This window comes from Nannospalax galili, unplaced genomic scaffold (assembly GCF_000622305.1).
Source record: "Nannospalax galili isolate Female #2095 unplaced genomic scaffold, S.galili_v1.0 scaffold182, whole genome shotgun sequence".
NCBI lineage: Eukaryota > Metazoa > Chordata > Mammalia > Rodentia > Spalacidae > Nannospalax > Nannospalax galili.
The window spans coordinates 329428-346118 of NW_008348662.1; the positions used below are offsets into that span (position 1 = coordinate 329428).

Below are 16691 nucleotides of genomic sequence, written 5' to 3' on the forward strand. Positions count from 1 at the left end.
TTTTTTTTTTTTTTTTTTTTTTTTTTTTTTTTTTTTTTTTTTTTTTTTTTTTGTCTTTGAGACAGGGTCTCCCTGTAGCCCCAGCTGGTCGGGAACTCACTATATCGATCAGGCTGGCCTAGAACTCACAGAGGTCTGCCTGCCTCTGCCTCCTGAATGCTGGGATTAAAGGCGTGCACCACCACACCCAGCTGAATCTGTTATCCTTGCCGTTTGCTAGATATGGACATGGTTCTAGATACCATCTGACCTCAAAACTTCTTTTACTTCTTTGATGTTGGGGTTTGAGCCCAGGGCCTAGTGCAGTCTAGCACACAGTTTACCACTAAGCTACACTCAGCCCCCAGGACATACATTTTTTTCTTTAGCACTAAAAGAAGGAAAAAAAATTCATAATTTCTAGCATGGGGTCGGTTAACTCCATTTAGGGGGAAGGATCATCTTTTAGAACAATATCTTGCAAAGTTGGAGACAACATCACTCATATCCCACCACTCAGACTGGAGACTTGAGGCAAACTGGGAAAGATACCCCACTGGATTGATACCTGAGTAAATGCTTTTTGTTTGTGTGGTTAATCAAGAGGTAGCTTTGGCCAACTCCTTTTACCTGTCCCTGCTCAGGTGTCTGTGAGAAGGTCAAACCCCCATGGTTCTTCATGTTCAGCTTGCTTCTCAGAAATGCCCATCTGCAGCATGTGGGGGCATGGTGGGCGGCATGGAGCTGTGCTTGGCCAACCGAGAGAGGGTGAACATGGAAAACCATCCCTTCAACCTACATGTGTTTAATTTCAGTAGACTACAGTATTTTTCTTATTTTCACTTCTCTTTCTCTCCTTTTTTCCTGTAACTGTGCTGGTTTTGTTTTGGTCGTCTTCATGCCCTTCTTTGCATATCATCTTTTCTTTCTCTTGTGGCTTCATTCCATTTTTTTTAATCTTACCTTTGGTTCTCCTTTTCCCCCATACTCTTGAGTAAAACCCATTGCATGTGTCTCTCTCTCTCTTTTTTCTTTCCTTTCCTTTTTTCTTTTCCTTTCTCCCAAACTTTTTCCTTTTCACAGCATTGGAACACGCGAGGTAGTCACCCAGAAGAACTTGAGCGGCCTGGTGCCCATCCGAGACTTAAGGCTAGACCCCAGCCTCCTCTGTTCCATTCCTTTGTTAGCTCTGAGCCCCAATTTACTGATTGTGTGGCTCTTTCTGAGCATAGCATACCTGATGACCAAATTGCGTTGCAAATAAATCTCACTATGAAAAAAATTAATCAGTCACAAGACAAACAAAAGTGCCCGAATTTGTCCAGCCACCGTGCACCTAACTGGACAGAAGGAAGGTGTCAAAGCGAGGTCTGCCAAGAAATATTTCATGCCTTACAGTTTGACGTTTTGTTCTTCTGAACTGTAAATACCGGCCAAATTATTTCGCCAAGAGGACTTGTTCATTTCAATCATGCAGCGTCTTCAGTGCTTGTAACATGTTCTTTCGGTGCCCTGTTACTGCATTGTTTAGCTGGCCTGGAATTACTTGTACCAAATATCTTACCTTCTGATGTAAAATTATTTATTACCTGTACATCTCATGTGCCCTGTTTCCAAGAGAAAGGGATACTGTCTGAAAAGAATTTGTATATTTGATACTACTCTTTAAGTGTATTGCTAACATTTCCTTTCCTTTGAAGAAAAATGAAAAGAAAAAGATGCTTTATTAACTGCCTCATCTAGATGCACCTATTTAATAGGACATGTACTTTCTGCTTTCATTTCAAAGCGTAGTCCTTGGATTACAGTAGCAAACAGTTTGCAGAGTCATACTTCCTTGCTTATGTTTATTTCCACTCGGGGATCCTACAACTGTGGATACAGTAGCACATTACAACAAGCCCAGCACATAGAGTACATGTTGCATGTGACTTCAGGTTTACTCTTAATGCACATAGTAGCAAGAGTTATATATATATGATTTTTTGAAATAACATTTTAATTTAAAAATTGTATATTTAATTCCAGATAAAGTCTAGAAGATTATCTTTTCTCTTTTACTTACCCGGTATACTTAATAGTGAACAAATAAGTCAAAGACAAATGACTTCCCCCCCACCCCCCATGAGGCTTTTAGGCAATTGTGAGAGGTGGAGCTTCGAGAAGGAGCCATTATCACCTTTTTTTTTTTTTTGGTCTTTTTGAGACAGGATCTCCCAGTAGCCCCAGCTGTCCTGGAACTCATGTAGACCAGGCTGGCCTTGAACTCACAGAGATCCTCCTGCCTCTGCCTCCCTAGTGTTAGGATTAAAGGTATGCGCCACCACACCTGGCTCCATTATCACTTTTAACTTAAATATGGCACTGTTCCTAAAATAGAATGACTTGTAAAATAGAATGATCTTAACATTTTCATGTGGCAGAGAGCAATTGTCCACTCTAAAGGTAACCAAGTAAGCCTGGAGAAGCTCCATAGTGCTGTGTAAGGAACAGTGAGAACAGAGTGAGCCCTTTCTCCATCTCTGGGTTCACACTGTGCTTCTGATATTGACTTCTAGCCTGTTGCCCATACATTGTCCTTTTTGTCTTTTTTTGAAATGTGGTTTCTCTGGAGCCCCAGCTGGCCTGGAACTTGCTATGTTGACCAGGCTAGTCTTGAACTCATAGAGATCCACCTGCCTCTGCCTCCCAAGTGCTGGGATGAAAGGCATAGGCATGCACCACCACGCCCAGCTCATACATTGTATTTTATGAAGGGGATTTCTTTTCACCTTCCTGGAAAAACTGGACTGACTTAGAGAAATTGGACTTTTTAGAAGCTTGATATCTTTATGTCCACAAACCCATCTACCATAAACTCTAGCCTATTCTCTCTAACCCCTCTTACTTACTTTAAGGGTTCTCTGATTTGGCATCCTCTCAGGGTAGGGAGTCTGCAAATGTTGCAGAAGCAGTTAGCAATGAATACCAAGACTAAAACTATAAATTCTACTGGATAAAGCCATCCTTATCACACCCGAGAAATACCCTTCTTTCCAAATCTTCTGAGCAGTGCAGCTCCCCACCCCCATCCCCTAGCAGGCCTTATCTTTGTATTTCCCTATAAAGAGGTTCACTTGTCTCTTCTAGCATAAACATAGTGGACATTCTGTGTTATCTTTCAGTATAGAGTCTCACAGATTGCCACCTGAACTGTGATGTTATGTTGTAGCAGCATGACATTAGTCACCAGACAATGACCTGTCTAGTCAGTGATTCTTTGAAAGAAGTATGTGACACATGCGCTCACTTGAAAGCATGTGCTTCAAGCCTCTAAGACCATTTAGTTTGCTTCATTTGAAAAGAGAAGAGTCCATAGTCTCCCCACTGCTTCCCATTTTTTGCTCAGGGTAACACTCTCCTAATGCCCATGATGGTGATACAGGAACACACCACTTGCGAGGTAGTGCTGTTAAGGAGGCAGAGACAACAGATGAGAGAGGCCTTCTACCTACAGACAGCACCCTCTGTCTCCAATGACCCAGAATGTCCCATAGCTCTTTGGACCCCACTGTGCAGCAAAAGGAAACAGTGCCTGGCCAGAGGAATCCCCTGGGAGGGGACGGGGACTATTGTGGTGCTAGCACTGCCTTTCTGTCTCATGTGGGCTTGGCTGTTGGGTTGAGAGAGAAATGGAGCAGAAAGGCAAAGCAGTGGGTTTGTTTCTCTCTTCCAGCCCTAGGCAAAAGGTGGTGTACCACCCTTTACCTCCAGACACAAAGGGACTGGCTCTGGGAGTCAGCCTCAGCATCGGGAATTTTGGTTCTCCCCCTAAAATATCTGAGGGGAGTGGGGAACATCAGTATGCTCCTCCTTTATGCTGAATTTTAATGTCATTAAGGCCTTTTGCTCATGAAATCAAGCCAAATATATATTCAAAACCTTGTCTGCCATAGCAAGAAATAAGATGAAACAAGAATGGGGATATGATTCAAGACAGGGCATCATTACTGTTGGAGGATGGTATTTAGGTTGCTTCTGAAGTCATCCCTGAGCAGAGGTACCGAGACATCAGCCAGCTCTGCAGCCTCAGCATCCAGTCAGTTTCTGAACCACGCTCAGAAGCAGTTCTTGTTGGGTGGCTTTATCAAATTGTTATTAAGCTTTTTGAGCTAGTGTGACTGCTTCTCATATGCTGGGTTCAGGCAGAGATGCTAAAACAAGGGCATAGTCCTTCCATCAGCTGTTTCCATGTCTGCTCTTGAATGGCCTAGACCCAGAGGCCTCCAGATTAGTTCTAAAATGGAAGGTTCCATCAGAAAAGGAAAACCAGAGATTCCTTAAAATTAGTTGTCATCACTTACCTGGCAGAAGAGATACCACAATCCTGAAGGTAGTTTTCCCAGGGTAAGGCTCATCCATTGCATTCTGGGTGCGCTGACCCTTGCAAGTTCCCCAAATGTGGAAACTCAGCTGTGTGATTTATAGTAGTTGGGGAGTGCATTTTAAAAAATTATTGTCATTTAGTGTTTCCATTCAAACTTTGATTTCATAAATGTCCTTGAATAATTTCTTGACATAATAAAAAACAATCATATAGATGTAGAAAAATTAAATCCCTTTTGGTAAAATCTGCCCAGGTGCTTGACATGTGTTATTGCTGCCTACAAATGATATAGCAGGTGATCAGTGGAAGTGTTCTGCCTCAGAGTGGCATGTTGACCCCTGCAGCAGGACATGGTTACCATCTTTGCAGACCTTGTCCCAAGCCTTCATGCTAGCCTGTGGACACCTGCAGATCCTGCATTGATAGTGGCAGCATGCAGACCTAAATGCAAACATGTGGGAAAGACAGTCTGATTTGAAAACCAAATCAAAGGCATAATCTGGATTATAAATTCATGTTCAAAGTATTCAGCCGGCTAAACCCAATATTAGCTCCTTTCACAGGTAAATACAAGAAAGTATCAAAGTTTACAAACTGTTCTTCCTTGCTTCTGAAGAAAGCTTGGCATTTGTTGAATAGGTGGATTTTGAGTACACGTCTGTGTAAATGGAGAAGCCACATGTGAAGCAATCCATTAATCAAAGAGCTTCTGAAGAGTAAAGCAGCTTAACCTATTGTTTCTGTTTTAAATAGGATTCAATTTTTGTCTGATTACTGAATGTTCGACAGATGTCATTTGCTCTGGGTGGCACTCTGCTCAGGTAGCCCAGGTGTTCAGCTCAGGTGACACACATCCAGCTGAGGGCTTAGGCTCTGGAACAAGAAATGTCTCCAAGTCATTATACTAGTTAATAGCAACGAGGTGGAAGCTTTTCTAAACTACCTGAGCTTATCTTTTTTGTTTTGTTTCCTTTTTTGCTTTTGGTTTGGGGTTTGGGGATTTTTTGTTGTTGTTGTTCCATTTTGGTTTGGTTTTTGAGACAGGGTCTCCCTGTAGCCCCAGCTGGCCTAGAATTCAATATGGAGACCATACCAGGCTGGCCTTGATTTTACAGATTGGGGTTAAAGGTATGTGCCACCATGCCCAGCTCTGAGCTTATCTTTTGAATAAATGTTACTGTCTTACCCAAAACTATTTCATGTGTTCCTAGAAAGGGGACTGTCATTTCATTTTGAAAAGCTTGAGCTATTTTTTAAGCGCATATCATAATGGTCTTCATACAAATTGAAATACTTTTTTTTAAAAGCACTGCTACTTGGTAACTGCAAAGTTTACATCTCATAAGGGAGATTTTATACTGAACTTGACAACTAGCTGATTTCATTGCTAGTCTTTGAACAATATAAAAATATCAAGTTTTGCTGTGCTGTGGGAAGGCATTTATATTCAAAATCATTTTTGCCTGTTAATTTTATGCCTACCCTGGAGCATTTCACAGACAACTCCCTTAAGGCTTCCACTGTGGCCTCCCTGGCTGTTTATCCTCTTGGGCACAATTTGTTTTGCCACTGGGTTGCCATGACAACCCTCGGTCACCATCAAACTCAGCTGGTGAGTTCTCTAGGGAAGAGCATCAGTGGCCCACACTGGCTCAGTGGCAATCACCTGAAATAAGGGCAGCCCACCCCTGGAGAAGGGTGACTAGCAACCAGCAGGGGACATCAATGGGGTCACTCCTTACAGGTCTTTAGCCTCATCTGCTCTGTAGATAGCACTTGGGCCTATGGTATTGCTTTGCATTTGAACAGCTACCTCCTAGGTGGAGGCTGATGTTTTAACAGACCACCTCAGCCAGATGACTTTTGCTGCCTATGGAATTCTGCAAGGAAAAATCAGCATTTTGAGTTTTATGTGGTTATAGCTTTTTCTTGTATACAAAAGTAGTTTCTTAAAGGCTATGGTAAGAGTTTGCTGTGACAGAATCTTGAACCACAAGCTATGATAGAATCCCAGATCATAAAGCCTGAGATACATGAGCTCGTTTATTTTTTAAAAATGTGTCTACTTAGATACATTGTTTTGGAAATGCCAGACTCACAGCCACCCCAGCCTGCATTCATCTCTGTGCTTCTTACCTGCCGTGTTCAGAAACCACCATCTTATATGTGTATTTGTTGAAAATGAGTCCAGCACCCATTTGACTTAATCTTTTTTTAGTGCTATAAAAATAATCAGTTCATTTCATCTTTAAGTCTTTTCTTTTTTACTGCTGTCATTTCTTGTGCTTGTTTTTTCCCCAGTGAGGGTTGTCGAAGAGAAAATACAATGAAGAATGTTGGAAGTCGCAAATATGCATTTAATTCCCTGCAGCTGAAGGCTTTCCCCAAGCATTACAGGCCTCCCGAAGGGACTTACGGAAAAGTTGAAACATGAACACACGGTTTCCTCTAATTAGCTGTTATGTGATAAATGTGGGTACCCTCTAGTGTCATATACGAATTCTTCAAGAAGACCTGAAGGATTGATTTTTATTTTTGTGTTTTAAATACTTCACTAAAGAGTCTGTGGAGCATGTTTTTCTGTTGGAATCCATAGGAGGTAATGTGTGGCCAGATAGTGTGGATAGTCATGGCTACCCTTTGCAATAGCTTTTAGCTGTAACTATACAGCTAATGTTGTAGCTCCTATCAGAAGTCAGCTAGGTTTGTCTGAAATGCCAGGAGACATTTCCAAACACCCATTTAGGCACTGCTCACCCCACTTATTTTTCTACTCAGCAACTCAAAAGTGAGCATTGGCTTAAAATCTAATTTTAAAAGTGTGGTTGTAAAACAGTAAATCATTAAACTGTTGAGTCATAGGCAGACCGATACATGTTAAGTCTTGGGGGAAGAAGTTAGCACTTTCATGCAGTGAGAGCAGCTGGTTCTAATGAATCCCGAAGGCCACTACTATCTGTGAAACCCAAAGAAACAGGAAACTCTGGCTGCCCATCCTCAGACAGCATTCCAGGAGCTCATGCAGGGGCCACATTTCTTTCTACCCCTCATGAGTTATTGAACACAATGTCTGAGATGGAAAACCAGCTGTGAGGTCCCCGGACTCTGCCTCCTCTTAAGCTCCATGTTTAGATTCCACCACACCACAGGGCATGTCTCAGTTTCTTCTCTGGTAATCAGGACCTTAAATGTGGCATGTCTGATGTCTGAAAGGCAGCTCTCCAGTGGAGGATTTGTGGATGTGGAGAGCGTGGAAACCTAAAGATGTTCAGAACCAATGTTCTTCTGTGAGATTTCCAATAGATCTTCTAGAGGACAATGCAATCATGTTTGAATGTCTGAAGAAAGTGTCTTTTAGGTTTGCAATAATTGTTACTTTTCTCATTCTGTTATATGACTATTGAGAACAAAATTATCTCTTCTAGTGAGATTTTGAAAGGGATTTATGGGCCAGGAAACTTAGAAATTTCATTGAAAATTTAGTCTGGTCATCTTTTATAAGGTGATGATGGGTCTTATCTGCACATAGCAGAGTTTTTTTTCCTTAGGGATTTATATGTTTTATAAATTCTGTTTGTCATAATTCTGTTTACATGTTACTTGAAAGGTTATAAAAGATGTGTATGTGGCACATAATGATGATGTGGTCCCACTGATTTGTGATTAATTTTCTTTTGAATCCTTTAGAAACATAAGAAACTTGGGTCGGGGACACTAAGGTACAGGCAGGGCCAGACCTGGGCCTGGACAGGGAGGGTGCAGGCATCAGTAGGGATGGAAATGGGTATCCTTTCAGATCCCTTTCCACCATCCTGTAGATAACCTGCTGTCTCCTGCTGTCTGCTGGAGGAGGGTGCAGTCTGTGAGGGGTGGTGGTGGCTCACTGCCCTGCCCTCAAGGCAGGGTACACTGTGGCAGGCCATGGCAGAGAAGCACTTGTCCACCCAGCCCTCCACACAGGTGGCTGCTCTGCTGGTGTCATAGTCTCCTCCTGAAGCTCCAGGCAGTCCCTTTCAAAGCCCATTAGGTCTCAGTATGGCTGACTAAGCCTTTTGCCCCTTCATCATTTCATTTACTTCCTAAGTTTTCAGTTTTGTCTTATTTTGACATCACTGACTTTAAAACTGTTTTCTTCAGCTTTTAAAATTAGATGTTTTCCATGACTTCCATCCAAAGGACATTACCTACCTGCATTTGTAAAGGGAATGGAGCAATCGCTGGCTCATCTGTCAGCCGTTTTGCATGTGGCACCCTTACATGAATTATTTTCTCAGCTTTTGTTTTATATTATGAATCACCATAAAATTCTAAGACTTGGCTAATCACAGAAAAGGTTGCAGCTTCAGTGGTCTCTCTGAAGGCATTCTGACTGGCTCCTAGAGTATCACACGTCCCAGGCTTGCTGGGAAGGGGCACCTTGCACAGTCATGGGCGCAGGAGCTCCTGGCAGCATGGAGGAGGCTGAGTTGTTTGCTGCACGAGGAAGGAGATTTTACAGGTTACCATAGAATGGAGGAGGTTCTGTTCAGTGTTTGCCCCCGTTTAAAAAGAAACGTTGAGGTATCTGGACAGCCAGGACCGTCATGTGGATCTGGCAGAGCTCCTGCAGCACAGTTGCCTTTTGTTTCCTTTAAAGATGTAAAAATATTGTATAGTACTGTTTTATCCCCCACATAATTGTATTTGCCAAGCTTAGTGCATTAAAATACTTTTATTTATTTGTTTGGGGCAGTATTAATATATATGAACATATAGTTACTGTTTTATATATTCTCAGCTCATTCAAAGCCATGTATGCTGTAAATGTGCTAGTCTTTAGAATGGTAAATAATAAATAACTGATAAGAACATTAACCTTGGTCTTGCTTGATTCATTTTCCTATATTAGAGGGAAGTTTACAGCCAGCATCTGACTGGCCCATTACATCACTGGGCATCACAATGCACACCAGGTGTTGAATTCATAGGATTATAAACCCAGGACCACAAGAGACTAATGTCTTTTTAATCTTGTTTTCAATTAATTCCTATCCAAGAAACAACAGGGTGTGTAGGTTGAGCATGAGCACCAGCATCCCCGAGTCCCAGCCCAGTTCTGCCACTCATAGGCTAGTGACTTGAGCAAGTTGCTGGACCTCTCTGAGTTTGTTTGCACATGTACAAAGCATGCACAGTGGTGAGTTCCTCATAAGCAGTTGTGAGGCACCTGGGCAATAAGTGTTCATAAATGTTTATTGTTTCCTCTCTGCACATAACTGTGGCTTACATCATCTCTGGGAAGCTGACTGTGGCATGGTCTCCTTAGGTTTCCTTCATAGCTGTTTTGCTCACATCAGCACTGGGTGCTGCATCTCTGCACTGCCTTCAAGACACACATGTCAGCAATCTCCCTTGGAGAGTCCTGACAGTGGAAATGAACATTAAACAAGAACTTAAGCATTTGTAGCTTTCTGAACTTTTACTGTTGCCACAATGTTCCCTGAAGTTTAAGCTACTACTTGCAGCCCAGGCTTCTGTGTGTTCTCCTCACTGACGTTGGGAATGATCTGTTTCCATTTCTTTGAGTCTCTGTGAACATCAAAAATTGTTTATGCCTGTATTGATGTTTGTGTTTTATGAATTAATTGGAGTACTGATCTTTAACATACATTATATTAATTCCTCTGTCACATTAACAGTTTTGTTTGTTTTGGGGTTTGTTTGGTTTTTTTGTTTTGTTTTGTTTTACCTCACCATCTAGATCAAGCAGGCCCTCAATTTCACAGAGATCCATCTGCCTCTGCCTCCCAAGTACTGGGATTAAAGGTGTGTGCCACTATGCTCAGCCCCACATGTTGCAGATTTTTAAGAGCTGTTAGCTGTTTTTTGACTTCATTTATGGTAGGGGATCTACAGAAATTTTAAACATTTCTGTAATTGAATATACCTGTGTCTGTCCACTTGATGTTTATTCTGAAATCAAATTTGGGCTTTATCACTGTGGGTGATAGAAATGGGGGAGCTGTGTGGGACACAGATGAGGCAACCATGTCCTTGTCCCTGCAGCAGGATGACAGAGTGCGTATGTTGAGGGCTGGACTCAGACGCTCTCTGCTTCTGGTGTTTGCTTTGGTTTTCTTGTTCAGGGGTTTGGTTTGGTAGTGGTGTTATTGTTCCAATAGTCGCCTGTTCCTATTTGTAGTGTTTTTATCATTTCTTTTTTTTTTCCTTATATGTATGCATGTTCACCTGGGTGTGGGTGTGTGTCAGAGTGCGTGTGAACCTGGGTGCCTGTGCATTTGGAGGTCAGGGGCTTGTGTTGGGCATCTTCCTCCATTTTTCTCTTATTTATTGAAGCAGGGTCTCTCACTGAACCCAGAACTTGCTCATCCCAGTTAGTCTCACTATCCAGCTTGCTCCAGGGATCCCGTCTCCATCTCCTGGGATCACAGGCAGCTGCCATGCCTGCCCAGGTTTTTATGTGGGTCCTGTGGATCCAAACTCTGGTCTTCACACTTGCATGGCAAGTGCTTTATCCCCTGGGCCATCTCTCTAGCCCTGTCATTTTGCTTTTACATTAAGACCAATTCGTCTAGAATTATTTTGGAATAAAGTCATGTACTGAGAGTTCAGACTCCTAGCACTCATGTAAAGCTGGGTGCAGTGGTGTGAATCTACAACTCCAGCACCGTGAAGTTCAAGTTCAGTGAGAAGACAGATCTTTCTTTCTCATAAATAAGGTGGAGAGCAACAAAGGAAGGTATATGATATCGAATTCTTGCCTCCACATAGGTACACACACATGTTCACACATACACAGACCGTATGCACAATACAAAAACAAAATCACAGAGGAGACATGTTGCGACACCTATGTCTCAGCCACGGCTTTCTCCTGCCTTTGCTAGGGCATCCAGATATTACTCTGGTTTCCTTTTCAGCCTCTGCTTAGCAGATGAGTTGGTGAAGTCCAGCTACCCGGGACTAGAAGAGTCACCCAGTGGGAGTGCCTAGAAGAAGCTTTGCCCTAGAAGAAGCTAAGATTGGCTGGAGGGTGGAGCTTCCCTGTTTGTCTCATAAACTGGGTCTCTCTGGTGGCCAGTGCAACTTACTGTGTCACCCTAAAATGACTGCTGGCATCTCTGTCTCTTCTCAGGGTGAAAGAGAAAAGCTTTTCAGTGTGGGGAGTGGGCCTGGCTGCATGATTGCATGGTGCATGTCTTGTGCTCCTAGGATGGCCCCTTCTCGGACTAGCACCTTCTCTTATCACACAAACGAGCCTTTAAATGCTCCATGCGGAGAAAAACAAGCTTAGTATCTCTTGTCTTTTTTTTCCTTTTCTCCCAAACTGTCTTTCTCATAAGCACCCCTGTGAAGAGATGATTTTTCAGGAAATTGTAGCAGGAGTATGGTTTAGCTGCTTAAAACGCCCTTTCCAGAAGCTCACAGCTCCCCAGGAGTCCTGTACAGTCCTGGCAGCTGAGGGAACAGAGAGGGGACATAGGAGTGAGCAACTGTGTAGCCCGTTCTCAAATGGCTGCTGAGGCTTCCTGGAGGGAGGAGTAGAGCTGCTTATTGGGCTCTGTGGTTATCTTTTTTAAAATTACATTTTTTAATTGTATGGAGTGTGCATGCCACATGTCAGGACTACTTGCAGGAGTTGGTTCTCGCCTACTAAGTGGGTCTTGGGATTGAACTCAGGTTATCCTATGTGACAGCAAGCACTTTTTACTTGCTGAGCCATCTCACTAGCCCTGTTTTTAACATTCGTCTCAAGGCCCTAAATATTTCCCAAAGTGGAAAGTATTCACATTGTTGGTGCTTAATGACTCAGTATTTGAGAACAGTAAGGAAGACAGAAAAACTTGCTGGTTTTTTAAAGAGGAAAATGAAAAGATGTTAAGCTTTTTCATTCCCATGAGCACCAAGCAACATGGGCTGTGGCCAGATAAAAATGATCTGTAGCGATAGAAACTTCTGTTTATGAGGCTGCCTGCTTCCAGTGGGATCCTTGGAAGAAAAGTGGTCCTGGGCATGATTAAACACCTGTGGGTGCCAGTGCCAATTACAGTGGACAATCAGCCCCATGATCACTGTAACCCTTGTTTGGAAGCCAGTGAGTAGTTTTAGCTGGGAGGACAAGTGGGGCTACACTATGGTCTGGATTGACAGATCCTCTCAGCTTGCACAGGGGCTCCTCTGCTACCATGCACCACTAGGGAAGCTTCTCCATCCCTGAGCTACATTCTACAGCCTGGGATACCGTCATCAGAATGCCTTCCATCTGTGCTGACATTTGGTAAGTGGGTAATAACTTTGTCTATTTTTATTGGCTGTCATAGCTTAAGTTAGGACATAGGTCCCCGGGGGTGTAGGACAAGAATATTCATAATCTCTAAATTCCTCCTTCCCTTGGCTCCTTTATGGGCCTCAGAGCAATCTACGTGATGATTCCTCAAAGCCCAATCCTGGCATGTATGTGACACCCATCTACCACTTAAAGCAGAAATGCTGATGAAACAGGCCGGAGAGCAGAAAACAGGCTTATGTTTCATGTTTAGGAGGAAAACACCCATAAGATAGCTGTGGACACCACTCTTCACCACTGCCACCTCCTGGTCTCTGCCCATTTCTTGCGCTCCCGAGGCCACTGCTTTTCTCTTCTGGTTGTCCTACCTCTCTGACCATCTATTCTCACTCAGATTCGCCTGTTATTTTCCAGCTGCTGCTGATTTCGTGATCTTTCCCAGGGTTCCCTCTGTAACTTTCTTGGTGCTCAGGAGCCAGTTCTGTGGAATCATGACCTCCTATATGCTAATGATTTCTACCTTTCTAGGTCCATCCCAGACCCTCTGACAGTCCACATCCCTCTGTATCTCCAACGTGATCTCATCATTCTTGAGTGCTGAGTCAGTCTTCCCCAAGCTGGTCTGAGGAATGAATGATCACCCCACTTTCTATTCTGGGTTGATCTTTTCCAAGTACTAATAATCCACTCCAGCATTCCAGACTCCCTGAACCTTTGATTCTCTTCACCAATAGTAAACTAAGGGATAGCAGACACTTCCAGCCCATTCGTACTAGGCTATCTTTTCATCCATATTTTGGCTAACCAGTCAGATAAACTGTTAAAAATACCTAAATATTTATTTTTGTGTTTGTGTGTGTGTGTGTGTGTGTGTGTGTGTCTGTGTATGTGCACTTGAGTGAGCGTTGGTGCCCTTGGAGGCCAGAGGAATTGGATCCCCCTGGAACTAGACTTACAGGCAGTTGTAAACAACCCAGCATGGGTGCTGGAAATCAAATTCAGGTCCTCTGGACCTGTTCTTAACTACTGAGCTATCTCTCCAGCTCCCAGTACTTTTTAAAAACTGAAAATACAACATTAAACCCATAATCTCTACTTATGGACCCTTATTGATAAATTCAGCCTGACCTAGTTTTAGGTTCCTTCTACCATTATACTACACCCTTAAATTCCATTCCCATCCATATTTGTACAACCTCTGCTCTCATGAATGAGAAAACTCGGGAAGTTCTTCAGGAGTATAGTGCATCTCCTCTTGGGTCACCCTGGGTACCTTAGCTTCAGGGACCTGCTGAGACTTGAATCTGCTTATCCAGGCAAAAATGTGTAGTGAGGGTAAGTCCTGAGGGGAACCCACATTGTCCTTCTCTACAGCCTCTTCAGGGAAAGTCATTTCTATTTCCATAGACAATGCAGATAAGATCCCTCAGGCAGAGGGTAGAGGTGCTGTTCCCAGTAAGTATGGGGAAGCCACTTCCTCTGTCAAAATAAACCTATCACAATTTGAACATTCAGTATTTCCACCCTCATCAGGGTCTTCCCTGTATATTTCCACCAAGTTACAGAATCCCATTCATTTCAAACCAGTACCCTGAGCTGATGCCCTTTGAGGCTAAGAAAGTGTGTTTTGTCAGCCGAGGCATACGAGGACGTTTTTTGATAAGATCATCCATATGGCTATGGGAGGGAAGATTCTTGTGTGTGTGAAACTATAAAAGGGGATTTATTGGCTTATACGGTTGTAGACTGGACAGTCCATCAGTAGCTTTCTGCATGCTGGAGAGATTGAGAACCTGGTAGCAGAGCAGTCCAAGAAGCTGGAAGCCTCAGGACAAGGGGGCCCATGATGCAGCCCCAGTCTGAGGCTGAAGACTTAGAAGCTCCCTGGAATCACTGGTGTGAGTTTATTGAAAGGCTGAAGTAGCCGAATCCAGTCTCTATAGGCGATAGTAGCAGCGGTAGACACGCTTACTTTGAAGAAGGGAGCTCTGCATCACTGCCCGGCTTTCTCTTTTTCTGCTTTTATTTAGTCTGGGACCCTAGCCTGCTGGATACTGCAGTCCACATTCAGAGCCTGTCCTTTACCTCAGTTACTCTTCTAAGTCAGTCCTCTCTGGAAGTGTCCTTATTAATACATTCAGAAGTGATACTTTACTATTCCCTAGGGATCTCTCAATCAAGTCAATTTGACAAGATTAGCCATCAGAGCATCCCATCAGTCACTAAGCTCTGTAACTTCTGCCTTTTCAATCCATCCCTCAACTTTCCATCCACTCGCATCCTGGTCTGCACTATTGGGTCCCTCTGATCTGGACCATTCCTCAGTCTCCTCATTCCTCCTTGAAGACCCATCTGTGGAGATTTGTCTCCAGAGAATGAGTTGGTCCTTTAAATGTTTTCATCTAATTTAACATATATCCCATGTACTGTTGGTCTTCCCATTTATCTTTGTATTTACGAGGGCAAGTGTAATTCTTGGGATAAAGGAGCTACTCAGTTTACTGGATGAGGGACCAGCACGTGGTGGGAGGAGAGAACAACTCCACAAGTTGTCCTCTGGCCTCCACGTATGCATGGTTCACCCATACACAAAGGCACATGCACACACTAAGTTTTAAAAGTCTACTGAATTAGGGCCTGGAGAGATGGCTTGGTGGTTAAGAACACTGGTTGTTTTTGCAGAAGACCTGGGTTAGAATCTCAGCACCCAAATGGCAGCTAACTACAGTCCCAGGGGATCCGACAGCCTCTTCTGTCCTCCGCGGGCATTGCATGACACAGGTGCACTTACCTACACGCAGGCAATACATTCATACACATAAAAATAATATTTTTTAAAAAGTTTACAGAATTTGGGGCTGGAGAGATGGCTCAGCGGTTAAGAGTACTGACTGCTCTTGCAGAGGACCTGAGCTCGATTCCCAGCACCCACATGGCAGCTACGGACCGTCCTTAACTCCAGTTCCAGGGGAATCCGAAGCCCCCTTCTGACCTCCGTGGCTTTGCACGACACGGGTGCATTCACATACATTCAGGTAATACACTCATATATATAAAATAAAAATAATAAATTTTTTTTAAAGTTTACCGAATTGAGCTTATGAATAAATGGTGGATTTATGGTATTTAATCAAAATTCTATTTCAGCACTAGGCTCTGTTGCCTTTCTATATAACCATCAGTTATTCTGGATGCATCAGAAAGAGGTGTACCAGGTCAAAGGTGAAGACAGTGGGATTAGAGGATAGCAATGGGAACACAGTGGGTTTCTCTTGGGGACAAGCAGAAGGTATCAGATGGAAACGAGGCATGGTGGGGGTTCAGGCAAATGTTCTATTGATCTGGATGATGGGTATATGATGACTTGTCATTTGCTAACACTAACACCCTATCTACTTTTATATATACTTGTTATATTTAATAATTAAATATTTAGGGGTTAGAGAGATGGCTTAGTGATTAAGAACACTTGCTTTTCCAGAGGACTGGGTTCAATTCCCAGCACCCATGTGGTGGCTCCCAACTACCTGAAACTCCAGGGGATCCAATGCCTCTGTGGCACAGCATGCACATACCCATACACACACGTACACAATTTTTTAAAGTATTTTTTAAGTTTAAAATATTAAATCTTTAAAACCTATCATTCAATGGAAAATCTGCAAAGAAATTAAGGAAACAGTTGTTGGGCTAGGGAGATGACTCAGTGGGTAAAGGCACTCCTTCAAGGCGATGACCTGAATTTGATCCATGGGACCCACACAATGCAAAGAGAGAACTGACTCCCACAGTTGGTCCTCTGACCTCTACTTGTGCATTGTGGCATGCATATAGCCATCTTCATAAATAAGTATAAAAATTTTTTGAGAAAATATCCGTTTACAGTAGCATCAAAACCCCCTCAAATATTTAGGAATACAATAATCAAGAAAAAAATCTAGTACACAGAAAACTTCAAAATTTTGCTGCAGTTAGACACTAATAAATGGAAAGCCATCTTGCATGCATGGATTAGAAGAGTTTTACTATGTTAAGATGCCAGTGCCGTCCAGAATGATT

General features: G+C 43.0%; 1 protein-coding gene and 1 pseudogene across 28 annotated transcripts in view; both read left to right on the top strand.

Annotated features, from left to right (window-relative positions):
- Nucleotides 1-9199, top strand: part of Inpp4a (inositol polyphosphate-4-phosphatase type I A) — a 175864-nt gene extending 166665 nt beyond the window's left edge. For 13 of the 28 annotated variants that reach the window (XM_029569751.1, XM_029569749.1, XM_029569755.1 and 10 more), the window contains one exon: nucleotides 1063-2610. In XM_029569751.1, the coding sequence (XP_029425611.1) occupies nucleotides 1063-1243 (181 nt within the window). In that variant the 3' untranslated portion in view covers nucleotides 1244-2610. Of the gene's footprint in view, nucleotides 1-1062; nucleotides 2611-6646 lie in introns of those variants that run through there. The other 15 variants (XM_029569766.1, XM_008845832.2, XM_029569762.1 and 12 more) reach the window with 6 other exon arrangements.
- LOC115072474 lies at nucleotides 4315-4495 on the top strand (annotated as a pseudogene).
- Nucleotides 9200-16691: the final 7492 nt, after the last annotated feature.